The 19676-nt window shown below is 48.1% G+C and overlaps 1 protein-coding gene across 4 annotated transcripts in view; it reads left to right on the top strand.

Moving 5' to 3' along the window:
* Nucleotides 1–19676, top strand: part of PTPRA (protein tyrosine phosphatase receptor type A) — a 95807-nt gene that overhangs the window by 32646 nt on the left and 43485 nt on the right. The window contains exons 1-2 of one of the 4 annotated variants that reach the window (XM_052682459.1): nt 3927–4290; nt 10294–10364. In XM_052682459.1, the coding sequence (XP_052538419.1) occupies nt 4251–4290; nt 10294–10364 (111 nt within the window). In that variant the 5' untranslated portion in view covers nt 3927–4250. Of the gene's footprint in view, nt 1–3926; nt 4291–5468; nt 5698–10293; nt 10365–19676 lie in introns of those variants that run through there. The other 3 variants (XM_052682458.1, XM_052682461.1, XM_052682460.1) reach the window with 3 other exon arrangements.

Raw genomic sequence — 19676 nt, 5'->3', positions numbered from 1 at the left:
GAGCAACTACCACTCCCTTGCTTTGCTCTAGGCAACCACATGCTCCTCATCCCCCTCTGCTGCCAGAGATATTCACAGCCCTTCCTCGGTGCTGATCTCCAGCTCTGCACTACACTGGGGATCATTTCCTAAGCCATGTTGTGCAATACAGAGCGTGATCCCACACGCATTTTGTGAAAGCAAAAGAGGATTTTGTGTGTTGCACTGGAAAATCAAAGCTGTGTTTGGGGGAACTTGTGGTCTGACGATCCAGTCGGACGAGCTCAGCTTTCCTTGCTATTTAAATATACTCTCCCAGAATTATAATGGTGCCTGGCTCCGTGGCTATGGTTTAACACTTTAGGAGTGTGCAGGATTTCCCTGCTACGAACCTGTTTCCCTGAAGGTAGAGCCTTCATTCAAACGGACAAGAATAGCAAGAGAAGAGGAGCAGATCAAGGAAAACAATATATGTTTTTGTTAATACTACAGGCCAGCAGTGCATCCAGAAAAAGGAACCCAATCTGCTTTTTCCTGTGCTTAGAGCACACCAAGGAGGTGGGAAACAGATTTCTTTGCTCTTTAGGAACGTGAGGAGTTTATTGCAGCTGCTGGTCCTGGAAGCCTGGAGACATCTATGGACAGGACAAGGTCCTGCCCTTGCAGGCGCATCCCACTGCCCAGCTTTGGTGAGCATCTCGTGCCTGACCATCCATCATATGATCTGCAGCAGCAAATTTCACTTCCTCAGTGCCTAATAAATGCAGGGAAGAAAAAATAAATAAAAATAGATGATATAGTGGAAAAAAGAAACGCATTTAGCCCTGTTCCAGTGCTGCATCAGGGGAACCTGTTATGTTCCAGTTTAATCCTTCACCCTCGTGCGTCCCATGTGTTCATCTCCAGGAGGGCCTCCAGGTGGGCTTGTGATACACAGGCCATATATATACAGGAATTAGCTGGTGGAATGTCTTCTCACCTCTTAAATACACAGCTGCTTGCTTATAGAGATGGCTGCTTGCTCATAGGGATTTTGTTGTAGTTGCTGGTCCTGGCAGTCTGGACACATCTATGAACTGGAGAAGTTCCTGCTGAGATCATAGAATCATTGAAACATAGAATGGTTTGAGTTGGAAGGGACCTGTAGGATTATCTAGTTCCAACCCCCTGAAATAGGCAGGGACACTGAACAAACCATAGCAGGTAAAATAGGAATGGGGCGCCCAGGTGGGGAGGCAGTGGTTTAAGCAGTCCTGGTTGGAACCTGGCTTTCATGTGGGGGGAAGGACATGAGTGAATTTGAACTGAAAAGATCTGATTTTAAATAAAACAAACAAACAAACAAACCAACACATCCCAACCATTTTAAGCAATACTTTGTACTTATAAACAAGGAATGCAAAGACACAGAGAAGATCTCCAGAGAAGCAAGCCGCTTCTGCAGACCCTGCACCAATGAAACAAAGCAGACACCCCTGAACAAAACCAAAGCCTCCTTCGTTTGGTCGTCTGAAGGCTGCAAGGGATTATGGTGATGGATTACAGTGAAGCCCTGCAGCTGCTTGCAACATCTGGCACCGCAGTTCGGTCGTAGATTTTCCATCCACAGGGCGGTTTTGTCCACGACTTTTGACTCCAGTTTTCATCTTCAGGCTTAACACCGTGCATCCAAAGGTTACAGAATTCCCATGGTACGACTCCTCGTGCAGCATTGCAGGGACCTTGCCACTGGCGTGATGAGTCCCATAGGTTTTGTCCTGCTGCCCTGCCAATAGCAGCATCTCGAGCAGAACTCTCACAGCTCGTCCAAAGAATCTGGTTTGGGGTCTCCAGACACCAACCCTATAGGCCCTTTGTAATGTTTTTTACCCCACGTAGTGAAATGCCTGCTGCTTTTGAACCTGACGCATGTAAAGATTTTGGGAGGTAATTCTTCTGATCCTCAGGTCCATGAAGATCTCACAGATATCCGTGGTATTAGGTCTGTGTGTCTGCTCAAACTGAATGTCCCCCAGCCTAAAAACTGCAGCAGAGTGAATCACAGAGTCGCTGAGGTTGGAAAAGAGCTCGAAGATCACCATGTCCAACCCCAGCCCATCTCCCCATGCCCACACACCATGTCCCTCAGTGCCACATCTCCACTGTTCTTGAACACCTCCAGGGACAGTGACTCCACTACTTTGGAGATAGTGATAGGGCAGCCCCTGCCACACTTGTGGTTCTGTTGTTTCGAGGCGGTTGTAAATAAATGTAAGCAAACACTTTTGTTGGTGATGCCTAAAAAAAGTGGGTGAATTTACTCACAAATTTTGGACAGCAAATCTAACATTGATTTGTTTGGGCAACAGATCTAAAAGTTGAATCTGATGGTCAAACTCGTAGGTGAAAATCTTCCATTAACACACTGAGATGGTTGAGTTCAAGTGCCAGGAGTGAAAACACTTCTTCCTTTGCTGGGTTTATTTTGTTGTCTGATTTCAGCCTTCCTTTCATAGACTCATAGAATGGCCTGGGTTGAAAAGGACCACAATGATCATCTGGTTCCAATCCCCCTGCTGTGTGCAGGGTCTCCAACCAGCAGGCCAGGCTGCCCAGAGCCACATCCAGCCTGGCTTGAATGCCTCCAGGGATGGGGCATCCACAGCCTCCTTGTGCAACCTGTTCCAGAGCTTCCCAATGGGGAGCCCAGTTTAAGATGATGAAACATCTTGTAGCTCCAAACCCTTTCCCCATCGAAAGGTGCCGGGGAACGTTTATGGTGGCCATAAAGGACTCACTGCTCTTTGAACACTGCCACAACTCTGAACTTGTGACCCGGAGGAGCAAAGCACAATATCCCATCTACAACAATGCCGTATTTATATCTGAAGCTCAGAAATCCATCTGCGCGGAGGAATGAAGAACATCCTATTGCTGTCTGAAGCTATAACCATTTTTAGAAATCTGGCTGGGGTTTGTTTCTTGCCGCAGCTTCCTGGAGGGCTGCTCCGTGTCCCAGCCCCGGGTTCGTATGCGAGAGGCTGCAGGAAATCGCCGCTGGAAGAGCTGCATCACATGGGTCTGCCTATAAAACACAGCTTGGTGCAGCTCGAGGGGCTGGAATGGAGGGTTAAGAGGCACAGATATCAGCATCGTTTGCTCCAAAACCTGCATGGTATCAAAGTCAAGAGCTGTGCCACCATCACCATTGCAGTCCGTGTCCTCATTGTGCTGATGTCACCCTGAGCTGCTCCCAGTCAACCTGGAGCGTGGGTCTGTAGGGAGGATGACTGAGTCATGTGTTGTTTTTTCTTTTTCTTTTTTTTTTTTTTTTCCTTCGTAAGTATTTATATTCATTAAGGAAGTCTAAAGAGGAAGAGGAATTAAAAGGTTGCAAATGTTTTCCTGGGCTGGACATGGGACCTTAGCTACTGCACTGCACATAACCCCTTGCATGACGCGTTCATCAGCTCTCACACCCATAGCACAGAGCTCGGGGGTAATGTGCCATCCCCAAATGCATTCAGGTAGGGTCACAATTCCTGTACATCCCTACTGACAGCCAGATGTCACCCAGAGTGGTCTGTGTGCCCATCGGGAGACGTGAGCAGCCTGCTGCAGTGTTGGCAGCCCTGCCCACGGCAGGGGTATGGAACTACATGATCTCTGAGGTCCCTTCCAACCCAAGAGAATGCGAGGGAACGATTCCTGTGTGCACACACAGATATGGCAAGGGAAGGAAAGCAGGGATGTTTGCCAAGGGAAACGATTTGTTAGGCAGAGTGTTTTCTTTACAGCTTTCTTTCACCCCTCGTTCTGGGTACGTCAGTGAGTTTTGAAGGTTGGAACCCTTCTGTTTTATCTCTGGGTGTGTCGTTGCTGCAGACTCTTATCAGGTGCGTGGCAGTGAGCTAAGTCCTTCCAACAAAACCCTTGCACATAGGCTGGTGTGCTGCATGCTGGGTTAATGTGTTTGGTCAGGGCTCGGTGTCTGCACCATTTTATTGCAGGATGGAAGTCCCAGGGCAGCCGAGGACAGCTGAATGGAAGATAGAAATGCAAGCAAGGATGTATGGGAGCGCCGGCACCAAAGCAAAGTGTTAGCTGCCTTGCTTAGGAGCGTGGTAAAGATTTACCTTCTGCAAGCTGCCAGCTTGTTCAGTTGTCAGGGAGGCAGCCAGATGCTTGCTTTCCTCTTGCCTGCTTGTTTAGCTTTGACATGCTTTTTGCTCAGATGAAAGGAGAAACATCAACAGGCGAAGCTGCAAGGAGCGCTGGTGCTTGCTGCTGTCATGCCTGCGTGGGGGTACTTCCAGTGCAGTGAATGTGCAGGTAGAGTAAACACACCTTTTTTTTGTTGTTGTTTTAACAAGGAAGAAGATAATAATTGGATGCTGTCCCATTTCAGGGCAGCAATTGTTTGCCAGGCTTGAATTACAGGAATTGCTGCAGTGAGTCGGAGCAGCGGCTCGTGCCATTAACTGGCTCCAAGTTGGGCTCCATTTGAAGCAACTGCAGAAACTGTTTATGGAACTCTTTAGCAAGATCTATTGTGATAGGAGAAGGGGAAATGGTTTCAGGCTAGAGGAGGGGAGATTTAGATTGGTTAAAAGGAGGAGATTATTTACAATAAGGGTAGTAAAGCACTGGCACAGGTTGCCCAGAGATGTGGTGGATGCCCCATCCCTGAAGTCACCCAAGGTCAGGCTAGATGGGGCTCTGAGCACTGATGGAGCTGTGGGTGTCCCTGTTCATTGCAGTGGAATCCCATATGGGAGTGGAATCAGATGACCTTTAAGGGTCCCTTCCAACTCCAACCATTCAGTGTTTCTATGATCCTTCATAGGGAGGCAGAGATGGGTTTGCAGTAACTCATTTCTATTCACGCTTCTGGGATTTCTGTTTAAGAATGGGGAAAAGCAAAACCACAACTCAGCAAATTGTACTTAGTGGGCATGGAGGGGATGAACTGATGACTGGACTTCATCTCAGTGGTCTTTTCCAACCTTAATGCTTCTATGATTCTACGTATGGAGTGCCCCCAATTTTGACACGCCGACCCCCCATCCTTTGAGTATTTCCAACCTTCGAGGCAGCCCTCGATTCCACTTCCCTGCGCTGCCTCATTTCTATTCCTACTCCTTTTGCCTTGGGTTGCTTTTGGTTTGCCGTGTCTGACTGCGCACAGCAGCAATGGTAGCTTTGATCATCAGTCCTCCAGGTGCCTCCACAGGATTCTGTGCTGTTTGCAGCCCGCGGGGTCCTGGGGGTATGCCCTGCCTCCCTGCCGCAGACGTGCAGCTTCTGGGTGCTCCGGAGAAACATCTTTTGATATTTGTAATATCAAAGGGCCAAAGAAATGCAAGAGTGCAACAGCACCGAGGCTGAGGGCGTTGAGCAACCTTTCACCTGGGCTGTGTTGGTTTTTAAGCATTGCTGTTCTCTGAAAATCCATCATTTTGTTGTTTTTTTTTTTACTTTGTGCTCTAAAGAGCGCATTGTATTTGCTCTCACCTGCGGCGTGATAAGTGTTACCATATGCTTTGTCCAAACTTGATTATGTTTAGGGTTCTTTTTTTTAAGCACTTCTAGTGGTAGCTTAGTGCTCAGTGCTCTTCTGCAGTGTGTTTTTGAGCCAGGCAGAGTGCCAGCGCGTCTGTCGGAGGAAATACTCCTGGCTGGATCCTGGAGAATAGGAGCTCGAATTCCCTCTGAAGTGTGAGAGCTCGATTCCCACAGGTAGGATTTTTCATCGTAATGATCCCATTTGGCAGCTAAATTAGTAACTGGTTTAGGTATGAAAATTGAAAGGCTTCAGGAGCTCCCCTGGTACCAGCAGGGAGGAGCAGAACCCACAGCCCTGCAGAGGATCGTGTCCTGCTGAGGATGGCTTGGATCTGTATGGCAGGTTTGATAAAACAGAGAAGATTTGAGTCTCCTACCCTTTATTTTTCTTGCATTCACATCAGCTTTGTTTGCACCCCGGTGGTTTATTATTCTGGCAGCTTCTCCCTGCCTCCATCCATAGATCACCGCTTCATGCATCACAAGGGGGATAGGGTGAAATCTTTAGGAAGGAGAATTTCAGACAGGAAATGCAGAGTGGCAGCAATCCCCACAGCTCTTCTCACCCTTTCTCCTCACCATTTGGGTTAGCTTTGGGAAGATGCCCCTGGTGGACTTGCAGGAAGCCATCCTCTTCCTCCAGCTCACTCATGGCTCCCTCCCAGAGGATCATTGGCAGACGGCAAACACAATCCTGAAGTCTAAATCAGCATCATGACGCTGCCTGATTTATGCTCAAATTGTCCCAGTTTATGTGTGTTGATACATATGATTACACCGAGCACAGGGGAGAAGTGTGTCCTGTTTCAACACGGGCGTAAAGCTGCCTGCACCACAGATCCAACATCAGTCTTTTGTGTCCCATTGCCCCCAAAGCACAGAGGGGAGTGCAGCAGGAGTAACCCGCAGCAGGAGGCAGGAGAAGAAAAGATTCCTGTGCTGAGATTTGTATGGATTAAAGGCAGCTTTAATTTCCCTTGGAACACTTGGCTTTCAGGTGGATTACGCGGGCGGTGGGATTTGGGCTGTCTAGCCAGCTAATGCCTGGCTTACTGCTACTTTAATTATTTTAATAAGAGACAGAGCAGCTCGATAACTGTAGGCCACTTTTGTCAAGCCCATACGAGTGGGGAGCAAATCTTAAGCATTTCAGCATGCAACGTTATTTAGCATTAATGTGCTTGAATAACAAAGCTGCTGGTGTCGTCTGAAGTTTGGATATTAGGAGACATTTCTTCTCTGAAAGCAGTCAGGCATTGGCACAGCTGCCCAGGCAGTGGTGAAATCACCATCCCTGGAGGTGGTCCAGAACCATGGAGATGTGGCACTGAGGGGATGTGGTTATTACGGGCATGGTGGAATGGGTTTGGTTTGGATTTGAGGATCAACCTTCATGATTCCGTGGTTCTGAGTCTCAAAGCACTTTCTAACTGGGCTTCTTCCTGAGCTTCTATTCCTCTTTTCATAAAAGAAATGACATTAGACAGTAAAATCATTCCATAATGATGTGGATAGTCCAGCTCAGAAATGGCCAGCTTGATTGAAGCTCTACTTTTGGATCCCTGCTTGCAGGTGTTAGTTCCCATAGCTTCCTTCCAACCACAGTATTCAGTGATCCAGGATTCTATAAGCATGGCTGAACTCTCCTGACACACCAGGCATTATCAGTCATTGGATCTTCTGTTGGACCATCCCCTCTCCAGGGTTTGGAGCCTGCAGGTGAGCTGGAAAGCGCACAGCTCTTCATCTTCCACTTACCTGTTTAAGAAAGCATGCAACCCATTTGCCTGCTTCTTAGCAGTAAAACTCATTTTTCATTGAATCTAAACAAAATACAAGAGTATGAGAATCACACTGCACATCTACCAGCACAGGCTGCCCAGGGCTGCACCCATGGCCCTGAGCATCTCCAGGGATGGGGCACCCACAGCTCTCTGGGCATCAGTGCCAGGGCCTCACCACCTTCAAAGTAAAACATTTCCTCCTAACATCCAACCTAAATCTTTGCTCTTTTATGTTAAAACCATTCCTTCTTGTCCTATATCTGCCCCTTCATAACTGAAGCTCTTTCTCCACCACCTTTGGGTTACTGCATGGCTTGGGTCGGTGTTGGGTTTCCCCATGCTTTGGGTCTTGGAAAACTGAACTTTGGTTACAGAAAATGGAATGTCTTTCCTAAAGGTGACATATCTTCCTTTCTATTGATGTGCTGTGAGAATGAATAGATATTTACCCAGCTGAATTGTCTGCAACCAAACATGGCAGCCTGGGTGCAGCCAGGGCCGGGGAAGCATGGGGCAGTCCTCTCTTCTCAGTTCTGTTGTACATTTGCTGTTTGAAAATGAGGTTTCCTCTGTGATGGCTGTGTGACTGTTGTCTAAAATGTGGCTGCAAGATATTCTTGTATTTGTAACACGAGATGCTCCTACTGTGATGGACGTGACAGTGCATGTCTGCGCTGTGCTCCTTACCTGTCAGAAGGAGAGGGTGCGTGAGTCACAGCCTTCTGAACACACAGCCTGCTCTAAAACCCACTCAGATGTGTTGCATTGACTTTGATAAGCATTTAGAGGCCCCCCATGCAACATCTTCAGGTTTCTCATGCCCTCCTCAGTAACGTGTGAGGCTGTATTTACATCATAGAATCATTTGAGTTAGAGGGGATCTTTCGAGGTCATCTGGCCCAACTTCACTGCAGTGAACAGGGACATTGTGCACCTCTCCTATGAGGAAAGGTTGAGGGAACTGGGCTTGTTTAGCTTGCAGAAGGGAAGACTCTTGGGAGACCTCATCGTGGCCTTCCAGTACTTGAAGGGAATAAACAGGAGGGGGAACGGCTGTTCATGAGGGTGGATGGTGAAAGGACAAAGGGGTATGGTTTTAAACTGAGACAGGAAAGTTTTATGTTAGGAAGAAGTTTTTCACTCAGAGGGTGATAAAGCACTGGAACAGGCTGCCCAAGGAGGTTGTAGCATTCAGGTCCAGGCTGGATGTGGCTCTGGGCAGCCTGGTCTGCTGGTTGGTGACCCTGCACATAGTGGGGGGGTTGAAACCGGATGATCATTGTGGTCCTTTTCAACCCATGCCATTCAGTGATTCTATGTGCAGTGCAATCTGAGTGCTCAGAGCATGGCATCTTTGAAAGATGAGTATGTTGTGTATGCAAATATTGATAGCAACACTGCACACTGAGGGCTTTAACAAGAGCAAGCGTAGAGTCTTGCATCCAAGGAAGAATAACTGCATCCATAATTACGGGCTGGGGGATGACCTGCTGGAAAGGAGCTCTGCAGAGAGGGACCTGGGAGTCCTGGTGGACAACAGGTTGGCCATAAGACAGCAGTGTGCCCTGGTGGCCAAGAATGCCAATGGCATCGTGGGGTGCATTACAAAGAACTTGGGCAGCAGGGTGAGGGAGATGATCCTCCCCCTCTGCTCTGTCCTGGTGAGGCCACATTTAGATCCTGTGCCCAGTTCTGGGCTTCTCAGTTCCAAAAAGACAGGGATCTCCTTGAAGGAGTCCAGTGCAGGGCCACCGAGACGATGAGAGACCTGGAGCATCTCCCATATGAGTAAAGGTTGAGTGGCCTGGGTCTGTTCAGCATGGGGAAAAGACTGAGAGGAGATCTGATAAATGTTTATAAAGATGTAAAGGGAAGTGGGAGGCAAATGGATGAGGCCAGGCTCTTCTTGGTGCTGTGCAGCGATAGGACAAGGAGCAATGGCCTAAAACTTGAACACAGGAAGTTCTGTACTGATGTGTGGAAGAACTTCTTTACGGTCAGGGTGACGGAGCAGTGGAACAGGCTGCCCAGAGAGGATGGGGAGTCTCCTTCTGCGGAGATACCCAAGACCTGGCTGGATGCTGACCTGTGCAACCTGTTGTAGGGAACTGCTTTAGCAGTGATTGGGACTCAGTGATCTCTTGAAGTCCCTTCTAACCCCTGTGATTCTGTGATTCTCTAATCAGAGTCAGCACGATCACCTGCTTTCATTTCTTTGAAAGTCCTGATTGCATTACACTCAAAAAACAGAACAAAAAAAACAAAAACAAAAACAAAACCAGATTTTTTTTCTTCTGTAGAGTTAAAAAGCATTCTGTGGGTCCACCAGATTGAAGTCTGATGGAGCCAACCCTTGAGGCAGGTGAGGAGCAGCGAAGTGATCACCCAGGGCTTATGCTGAGCTCCACAGCTCCTCGGCATCAGGTGGCCTCAGAGGCTGAGAGATGTCATTAGGTGGAGAAAAAAAGCTTTCATTTAGTTAAATATATTCAACTCCAATTTTAGAATTGCTTCGGGTCTCTAATTTTGTACTTTGTAGCATCAGCTCACAGAATGAGATTGGGGAAAGGAGGGCTTGGCCGTGCGAGGAGTCTGCTGCTGCGTCAGAGCTGATGTAGGGCAGCAAAGAGATGCAGAGAGCCTTTGGGCTGCACTGACCCTATAATCTGTGTCTGGGACGCTTGGATTTGGGGAAACCCATGGGTGCATGGCCGCCAGAAGTCATGATTATGGATGTGCCTCTTTCCTTGGGGTGGGAAAAAATGAACTCTGAATATGATGAACTCTGAACCTCTGCACGCTCAAGGTTCCTTCCTTCTGTCCCCAGATGCTCTAGCTCGGCCAGTAATGAAAAATGTTGCTCTGCATATAGATAAAACAAAGTGAAACTGCCTTGCTGGCAGCAGTAGTAATTCTGTTGTGCAAAGATCTTGCTGAATTGTAACTGTTTGGTATTAAAAGCTTGGCGTTTCTGGTTTGTTTGCAGGGGCACCGCTGGAAGAACCTTTATGGGCTCCTAATGACATGCAGGTGGACGATTTGCTTACGATAATTAAGGTAAGAAGGAGTGTTATTAATTTTGGCATCGTGGAATGCGTTGTCTCCCTGAAATAAAATGGAGCTCACTGGTGGCAGACCAGTCATCGTTCTATTTTAGGGCTAAGCACACAACGATGGCAGTTTGGAGTGGCACTAAGGCAGTAGTTTGTTGTTTTAGAGCAAAGTGTCCCTTTAAACACAGGGGGAAGGGAAATCTTATTTAAGAATTACCTGGGAACACAGCTAAGTGGAAAAAATCCGACTTCCTCCCCCAAAGGATAATAAGGTCTCTGTTGGCGTAGCGTTGGAAGGGGCATGACTCCTGTTTGGGAGCACTCAGCACAGGGATTTTTTTGTTCTGCTAAAGCCCAGTGGTTGGGTTGGAATTCAGGTTCTAACTTCCCATTTAAAAAAAAAAAAAAAAACAACAAACCACCAAACAACCAAACACTGAAACCCTAAAAATACGTTTTATGAGTTTTTATTTTCACCATCTTGAGCTTCTGCGGAAAGCTGGTCAGCCTCCAGATGCGGTGAGGGAGCACTCTGTTCTTGATGAATGAAATAGAGGAAAATCCCTGATCTTAAATGTGATGAACTATTGGGCAAAAGTGGAAAGCACTGTAGATACACTCCAGGACCATCTACACACTCCTGAGCTCTTAAAACATTTCAATTTATGAGCTTGAAAAGCTTCCAGGCTCCAAGTTCCCACCAGCATGGCCAACCCCTGCCATGTGCCCATACCCAACGTGTAGCCAGGTTGGGAGAGAGCCTTGATGAGAGCAACGTCATGGGTTGGATGATGTGTTTATGAGGGCTGTAAATGTTTTAAGAAAGTATTTGGGATGAATATGGAGCGTGTTACATCTGTAGTCCTTTCACAGCAGTGTTACCTTATATCATAATTGGGGCTTAAGCTTCTTTTTAGTGCTGTGGAATTGGTGGTTTGCTTGTTTGGTGTTGCTGGGTAGTTTACTGGCAGAGGAGTTGGAGGCAGAGGGGGAAATTCAAGCTGTAACAAGAACAAATTCTTTTAATACAGGTTTATGGATCTCAGATGTATCTGTACTTTTTGTTTGGCTTGTGATAAGATGCACTCCTGTGGAATTTGCTTGGAGCAGGGATTTGCATGAATTATTATTTCTTACAAAAAGAACATCTGTGCAAAGCATTCTCCTTGTGTTCTGTGGTACCGGAGCGCCGTGAGAGGGGTTTGGTGCCTGGATGCAATGGTCAGCAAAAGCCATTTGCTTGGGGGAAGGCAAGATGTGATGGTTGAAACAAAGCTGCTGAAATCAAGGGGAAAACTGCTTCCATACTGGGCGGACTGGGCTGTGTGACAGCATCCTGATGTGTGTGTTTATTTTATGCTCTGACCTCTTTCCTTCTCATCCCAGCATGATTTTTAGAAAGCCACATCCCCCAGTTAGGGGGAACCCGGGACAATTATGTTTGACCTCTCGTGGAGTTCAGCTCCATCGCTGGAAGGAACAACTCCATCAATGGCAGGAACTGCTGATTGAAACAGTATGGCCCAAAACACATAGAAGATGGGAGTAAACAGTCATTATGGATGGGCTCTTGATTTGGCACTCAGAGCATTTCATCTGAAGGGTTTTTGGTTCTCTTGGAGAGATCTTTCTCCATATTCCTAATTAAGCATATTAGGTATAGTGTCAGCAGTCTGTCTTCCAAAAGCAAAAAGCTGACTTTTGGAAGAAACCTTCGAGCTGCAGGCTCAAATTATCCAATATTTAAAATTGTGATGTCTCACGGGAACAGGAAGAGCTATGAAAGAATCACTTGAAGCTGGAGTGACTTAAAACCAGGTTTTCAGAGGTTGACTTATTTTACTCAGAATTCTGAAAACAGGAGGGGAGTCAACTCTGTGAAAAGGTAGATAACAGCAGGACGAGGGGAAATGGCTTTAAGTTGAAGGAGGGAAGATTGAGGTTGGATGTGAGGGGGAAGTTCTTTACTATGAGAGTGGTGAGGTGCTGGAACAGCTGCCCAGAGAGGCTGCGGATGCCCCGTCCATCCCTGGAGGTGTTGAAGGCCAGGTTGGATGGGGCCCTGGGCAGCCTGGGCTGCTATGAAATGGGGAGATTTATACTATGGTGAGATTGCTGTTGATAGGGGAAAGTGATGAAGAGAATTTCTTTCTCTACTGAAGAGTGGAAGCTCATGGTGCGTGGCTGAGAGCTGAACCTGGTGGGTGGTGCCTCAGTGCTCCCATCACTCACTTTGAGAAGAGCACAGATGCATACATGTGGAACTGGGGATGTGGTTTAGGGTCGCACTCAGTGTGCCAGGTTGATGGTTGTGCTTGGTGACCTTTGAAGCTCTTTTCCAATCGACACCATTCTGTGATTGATGACAGTGCAAGTGGTGTGCTTGTCTTGGCATGAGCTTTTCAACTCATTAGAAGCTATGGGTGAGCAGTGTGCTGCTCCAGAGTCCCAACATAAGCTGCTCACCACCTTCAAGCCATCCATGCCCTTCCCTGCGCCTCTCCCAGCCGTGTCTGCCAGCATCTTTTGGGAGGTGGGAGCCGAGACGCCATGCCCTGTGGATTTGCACAATAGCTTTAATGCGTGTGGTTTTCTTCTCGCCGTCACCAGCAGCGCTGATCGCTGAGCTGATGTTTCCTGCGTTACCCACAATAACTGAAAGATCTTTCCTGAGAGATAATAGTCAGTAATTGTGGTTGGCTCGCCCCTCTGGTATGCGTTCCCTTATTAACTTGAAATTTAATTTGTTGTCAGAGCGGGAGCAGGGGAGGCTGTGAAGAGGCACCGTTTGCTGCAGCCGTTGGTGGGGAGCGAGGAGATTTCCAGGAGCCAAGGGAAGTTTGGGGGCGTCTGCACAGCCCTCCTTTGTGTGCTGTGTGACAGTTTGATGGCCTTATGCTGTGTGCCAAATCTGGTGCGGGAGGTGAGGTCCCAGCAGCACAGAGCAGAGCAGGACTCACCCTTCCTTCGCCTGGTGGCAGTGCTGGGCCTGGAACACCCCAGGGTACGGTTGGCTCCTTTGGCTCCGGGGCACAGTGCTGACTCAGATTCAACTTGCCTCAACCAGAACCCCCAAATCCATTTCCTCACTCCTCAGGAAGGAGCACCGTGCCATTGTTTTCATTACCTGGCAGCTGTGAGCAAACTGCAAGAGAAGCAAATGGGAGGTGGCAGGTCAGGATCCAACCTCGTCCTTCACCATGTGTCACGTAGCCAGGAGGACCTTCCTTTGTTTTCAAAGCTCTTCACCCTGGTGGCATTTGCAGTGGATGGTGACCAAGCTGAGAAGAGCAGAAATCACAGATCACCAATGCTTGTGCTCTTAAGTCCAAAGTAGTTGTGCTCTTTTGCCCAAACAAGCTGTCGGTGCCCCATCCCTGGAGGTGCTCAAGGCCAGGATGGATGGAGCCCTGGGCAGCCTGATCTGCTGGGGGCACCCAGCCCATGGCAGGGGTTGGGGCAGGGTGGGCTTCTAGATCTCTCCCACCCCAACCATTCTATGATTTTAAGTCAAGCAGGCTTCTCCACCACCCTTCAGACTTCCACGCTGAATTTGACATTGCTGATGCATGCTTTGTGGCCTGTTACAAACCAACAGCAGCCAACCATCAGCACTGAATACACGCTGCCAGCATTGGGCTGCGGACTTGAATGAGACAGCTGTTTACAGAAGCTGTGCTGGGCTGCATGCTGGGACCTGCTGGCCATACCTGGAGCTGCTGCCTATAAACAAACGTCCCTCCTCCCTCTCTCGCTGCTGTCAGCAACCTCCCTGAATAGCAATTCTTTTCTCCTGGTGGTTTGTTCTGCAAACAGGTTTCCTCCTGCAGGTGTTTAAGAAGACCCAATCTCAGTGCTGCCTGCACTCTGGTTGTTAATTTCACGCAACGATCGGTGCACAGAATGCAACAGCTCTTGTGTAATTTTGAGAACGGGTGACTTTTTTATTATTTTCTTTTTGCAATATGATCTTGAAAACATGTGAGCTGCGTGGGACGGGAAGCAGCACCGGGTCGGTGGTTGCTCGCCCTTTTGCAGCAGCCACAGCCCAAACTTTCGGGAGGGTTGCAGCTGCCATCTGCATCCTGTATTCAGCTTCTCAGTGGTGTTTCTTGCTGAGTTTTGAGGGTTTCCTCAACATTATGTCTGCACTGAGGTCAAGCAACAGTAATTACAGTCAAACATGGTTGCAGTTGAATCTGGAATATTCTTTTTCGCGTCAATGGCTTCAGACACATTTCCATTTTGATTGCATTGGTTGCATGAAAGGAGTGAGTTGATCTGTGTCTCCTTGAAAAGAATATCTCCTTCACATCAAGCAAAGAACGCACTGAGTGATTTAAGTGATCTTTTTCTGAGCAGGTAATGCTGATTTAGCATCAGCAAATCAGTCTGCGCTCCTCCAGTTGCGTGATATTGTGTAACAGAGGTGAGCATGAGCACACATTCCTTGCCACCAGAGCTTATCTAATCGTGGTAAAAACAATGAGAGGAGATGACAAGTTGAGGAAGTGAGAACACAGAAGGGAAGGCATTCAGTCTCCTTAGTCATTGCTGGAAGCTGGACGTGCCTCCGAAGGTTGGAGCCGTGCAGTGCTTCCTTTCTTTTAAATCACCCATTCCTGCTCGTTCAGGGCATCCTCAGTGCAGATGTTGGCTTTCCATCCCCCATTCTCACCATTCAGCAGAGAATGTCCCCGCTGTCAGATGACAGAAAGCAAACAAAGCAGCAGAGCAGATGAAAGGTCTTCAGCAGGAAACCCCAAGTGGCAATGGCTGACCTGTGGCAAAGGAGGTTTCCATCAGTGCCTTCACAGAGCTTTTTTGGTAACAGGGTGGCAGAAGTTCCTGCTACATAATGCAAGGAAAGGAAATGTCATCAGCCTTGCTTTGGGGTTTTGGTAAAGAGTGCAGTTATTTCATAGACTGTTTGGGGCAATTTTTTCTGACCAATTTTTTCACAGTACCAATAGGGAGGATGCTGAAGGTAGAGGGAATAGCTATGAACATCTCATAGAATCGTAGAATGGCCAGGGGTTGGAAGGGACCTCAAGGATCAGGAATCTCCAGCCCCCCTGCCATGTGCAGGGCCACCAACCTCCACATTTCATAGCAGCCCAGGCTGCCCAGGGCTCCATCCAACCTGGCCTTGAACACCTCCAGGGATGGACGGGGCATCCACAGCCTCTCTGGGCAGCCTGTTCCAACTTCCCCCTGACATCCAACCTCAATCTTCCCTCCTTCAACTTAAAGCCATTTCCCCTCGTCCTGCTGTTACCAACCCTTTCACAGAGTTGAAGTCCCATCTTACACAAACCAAAGACCAAGAAATCACAGAGTTGCACCCTACAGCAGAACCTCATATGCTGCAGGAAGGTGTTGAGCACCACGGGGCCTTCTTGCATCTCCAGTCCATGGTTAGGCAGATTTGTCATGCTGCACATGCATGCATGATCTCCTTGCGGTGAGGAAGCACTGCTTGGTTGGGGACCTGCTCCCTTTACACACCCAGTCATTTTGAAGGCAAATAAATAAACATGTATGTATTATGTGGATGTACACTGGAGGATAAGGCAGGCTGGAATAGTTACTCTCTGGAATAGCAGTGTGTTTGCAAGCTGCCATGTTCCACCCGTGGTGATGTACGGTAGATGTGGTTTATGGGAAGCAATGTCTGCTAGCAGGTAAGCTGCAGCAGCTGGGGAGAGGCAGAGAAGCTTTTGATGCGTAAATCCTCCGGTTCTGAGACAAAAAGCTTCATCAGTCTTACCCAGAGAGCCAACTGCTCTGAGCTTGATCTGAACGTGAGAACCCTTAGACCAAGAGAGAAGCCAGCTGCTACCTGCGGAGGCACGGGGAGAGGTAAATTATTCCTGGTGCAAGAAGGAAGGATAATGTGGGGGAGGAAAGTGATAAAGGGAAGCTTGGTCTTGCTTGACTGCTGCTTGTTGACAGTGAATTTAATTCCCAGGCTTGCATTTTGAGTGCACTGCGTAGATACCTGTCAAGCTCGATGTATTTGCAAGGCGTACGCCCTGTCTCTGTTATTTATCCAGGTGCTTCTGTGCAGGCTCTGGTTTCATGAGGGCAGCGGTGTGCATGCTACACCTGGGGAAATTAATATTGCAATCTGTGGGGTTTTGCTGCTGCAGAGAGCGTTTGTGGCAGCATTGGCTGAATGTCTGCAAACCTCACAGCTTGGAAGTGAGGCGCTGCCATTTGATGAGCAAACCAGCAAGGTCAAGGAGCTCTTTGAAGAGCTGGAGAGAGGGAAAAATCTCTGGAAAGTGAAATGAGTGATGATGGATGGAATTTATACTAAAGCTGCGTTTAGGAAACAAGGAGTATCCAAGTGCATTTGGAAATGGGCTTTGTGTTTGGGATGGCAGCTGAATTTCCATCTGGGCTTCTGAAATGTAGGTGGGAGTGAGCAGGAAGGTCTCTGCAGCTACAGACCATTCCTACTTGGCTGCTATTTGGAAAGAGAGATGAGATGAGATAGCAGGAAGGATGGCTTGAGAAGCTGAAGCTGAGGAATACAGCTGAGGCGGTGAGGAGAGGTGCTTAGGACCCCTGTATGGTGGAGCCTTACATTTGCTGGACAAGAGGAAATGGTTTGAAGTTGAAGGAGGGAAGATTCAGGTTGGATGTCAGGGGGAAGTTCCTTACTGTGAGAATGGTGAGGTGCTGGAACAGCTGCCCAGAGAGGCTGTGGATGCCCCATCCCTACACCTAGAGTTCAAGGCCAGGTTGGATGGGGCAGCCTGGGCTGGTATGAAATTTGGATGTTGTGTTGAGGGACATGGTTTAGTGGGAGCTATTGGTAATGGGCGAACGGTTGGACTGGATGATCTTTTAGGTCTTTTCCAACCTTGGTGATTCTATGATTCTATGATTCTAAATGTGGAGGTTGGTGGCCCTCCTTTTGGTTGGGGGGTTGGAGCTTGATGATCATTGAGGTCCCTTCCCACCCAAGCCATTTGGTTGTTCTGTGATTTGCAGAGGAGTTGGACTGGATGGCCATTCAAGGTCCCTTCCAACCCAAACCATTCTGTGATTCCGTGATGCAGCCTGTGCAGGGAGGGGTGCATTGCTGAAATGCTTTCTTTCCAGTCGGCATCAAGGCAGCGATGCACAGCTGAAGCCCTCAGCGAGGACAGGGGTTGTCCTCCCTTGTCTGGACCAGGTGTCCCCTTGAAAACACAGCTGAACCATGCCCAAAATTACAGTTGAAAAAGCATTCTGAAACTACAGTTACAACAGATCGCTGCCTTCAGCTGTGTGGGTGCTACTTCGAGCAGCTCACCGTGTGTCACAGCTTGGGAAACTGCTCATCCTGAAGGAAGGCAGCCCGTGGGCTGGCAGCACCCGTAAGAAGAGCTCAGCACCACCAGGATGGAGCTGTGCCTCCTGTTCGGCCGGATGAGAGCTCGTATACACGGTGTGCATTATGAAGATTTGTTTCCCCGGGTGACCCGAGCACAGGAAATTAATTTTCAGAATTGTTGGGGTTAGAAAAGACCTCCAAGATCTTCAAGTGCAACCCCAACCCACCCCACTGCTGCTCCCTCACCCATCACCCACCATCAGGTGTGACATCGAGGCCACAGCCAAGTGTCCTCAGGCACTGAGCAAGCCAAGACTCCTGGCATGCCTCTGCTTTTCAGCCTGGTGCCCATGGATGATCAGCTTTGCCTCCTCTTCTTGGTTGTTCCTTCCCCAATTACACTTTGCTTTGCTTTGGGGACGGATGCGCTCATTTTTAAAAGGCTTTCCTTTTCCTGAGCACGAGCCAGAGGCTCCATCCAAACCCATTTAATAGCTATTTCTTTACTTTTATGTGTTTTGACTACAGCCTGAAATGTATCATTTGGGAAGATGTTTTAGGGAGATGCCCACTTTCTCTTCTCCATTAACTGCTTTAAAACATCTTTTCCCTGGTTCAATTTTATTTGCCCTTTAATAAAAAAGATAATATCTGCTAGACACTACTTTGTTCATCCCTCAGGCAGGTGTTTAAGAGTTTTCATTGTTTTTAAAGTGGCTGTTGCTGTGCTTTTTGAATGGCTGTCAGCTGGCTGAAGATGATGATTAATCTTATCAAGTGCTTAATTGGAAATGCTGTTAAAGCTGTGTAGTGCAGATCATCACTGAGAAGCCCAGGCTCACCTTTGGTCCTTATTCTGTGGTTTGAGCATCACTGCTTCAGAGCATGGGGAAAGGAAGTGTGCATTGTGAGTACTAAAGGGAGGGGAAGCTCTTTGGTTCATGGTGTGCTTTACAATATCATTATTTTGTTCATGCACCTATTCTTATGAACAGACTGGGGAGGAATGCAGTTCCTCAGGTATTTGCTGAACTCGAAGCTCATCCCAAGTGAAAGATAGCTTCAGTGCAAGCTAAACAGAAAGCAAAAGTAAGTGTGAAGCCTTTCCATCGGACAGCAAACAAGCTGACTTGTGGAAAATGCAGCAAGGCGTTGGCTTGGAGCAGGAGCAGCAGGGAGGGCTCCCTCTGGCTTTAATACATGTCTGCAGAACTGGGTATCAGACACAAATTCCCCTTTGCCACGCTTTCACATTAAATTACCTGTTAATCTGGCAAGTGCTCTACCTGGGTACATGTGCATGTGTTCAACAGTTGGACTGGATGATGTTGGTGGCCTGTTCCAACCCTAATAATTCTATCATTCTATGTATATCCTGGGGGAGGGTGATAAAATACCCAGTATTTTTTGTTTGATGAAGAACTAAGGAGGTTGAGATGCTCTGGGGGCTCACATTAGTAAGGGTAGAGCACTAAAGCTGCTGGACACGTGAGAATGCCTTACTAGAGTCAGGATGAAAGGCCTCAAGTTGTGCTGGGGGGGGGGTCAGGTTGGATATTAGGAGACATTTCTTCTCCAAAAGAGCAGTCGGGCACTGGCACAGCTGCCCAAGGAGTGGTGGAGTCACCATCTCTGGAGATGCCCCAGAGCCGTGGAGATGTGGCACTGAGGGACGTGGTCAGTGGGCATGGTGGGATGGGTTGGGGTTGGACTTGGGGATCTTAGAGGTCTTTTTCAGCCTTAATGATTTTATGTTTCTATGTACGGGGGGGTGGTTGGATGCAGCTAGAAAAGTACTGAACACACAGCCAGTCCCCCAGCCGTCAAGGTTGTGCTGTTCAAAAGTGCAGATGTTGGAAATGTGAACACTAGGATATATTACAGCCCTGTGCAGTGTGGAGCCAGGGGTGGGCTCGATGGTCCTTGTGGGCCCCTTCCATTCTGTCATTCTTTGATTCTGTGGAAAGTGAAGCAACTTCTCTTCCAGAA

This window comes from Tympanuchus pallidicinctus, unplaced genomic scaffold (assembly GCF_026119805.1).
Source record: "Tympanuchus pallidicinctus isolate F22 unplaced genomic scaffold, pur_lepc_1.0 scaffold2, whole genome shotgun sequence".
NCBI classification, from domain to species: Eukaryota; Metazoa; Chordata; class Aves; order Galliformes; family Phasianidae; genus Tympanuchus; species Tympanuchus pallidicinctus.
The sequence above is the reverse complement of the archived record's forward strand: the minus strand, read 5'-3'. Positions and strand labels throughout refer to the sequence as shown.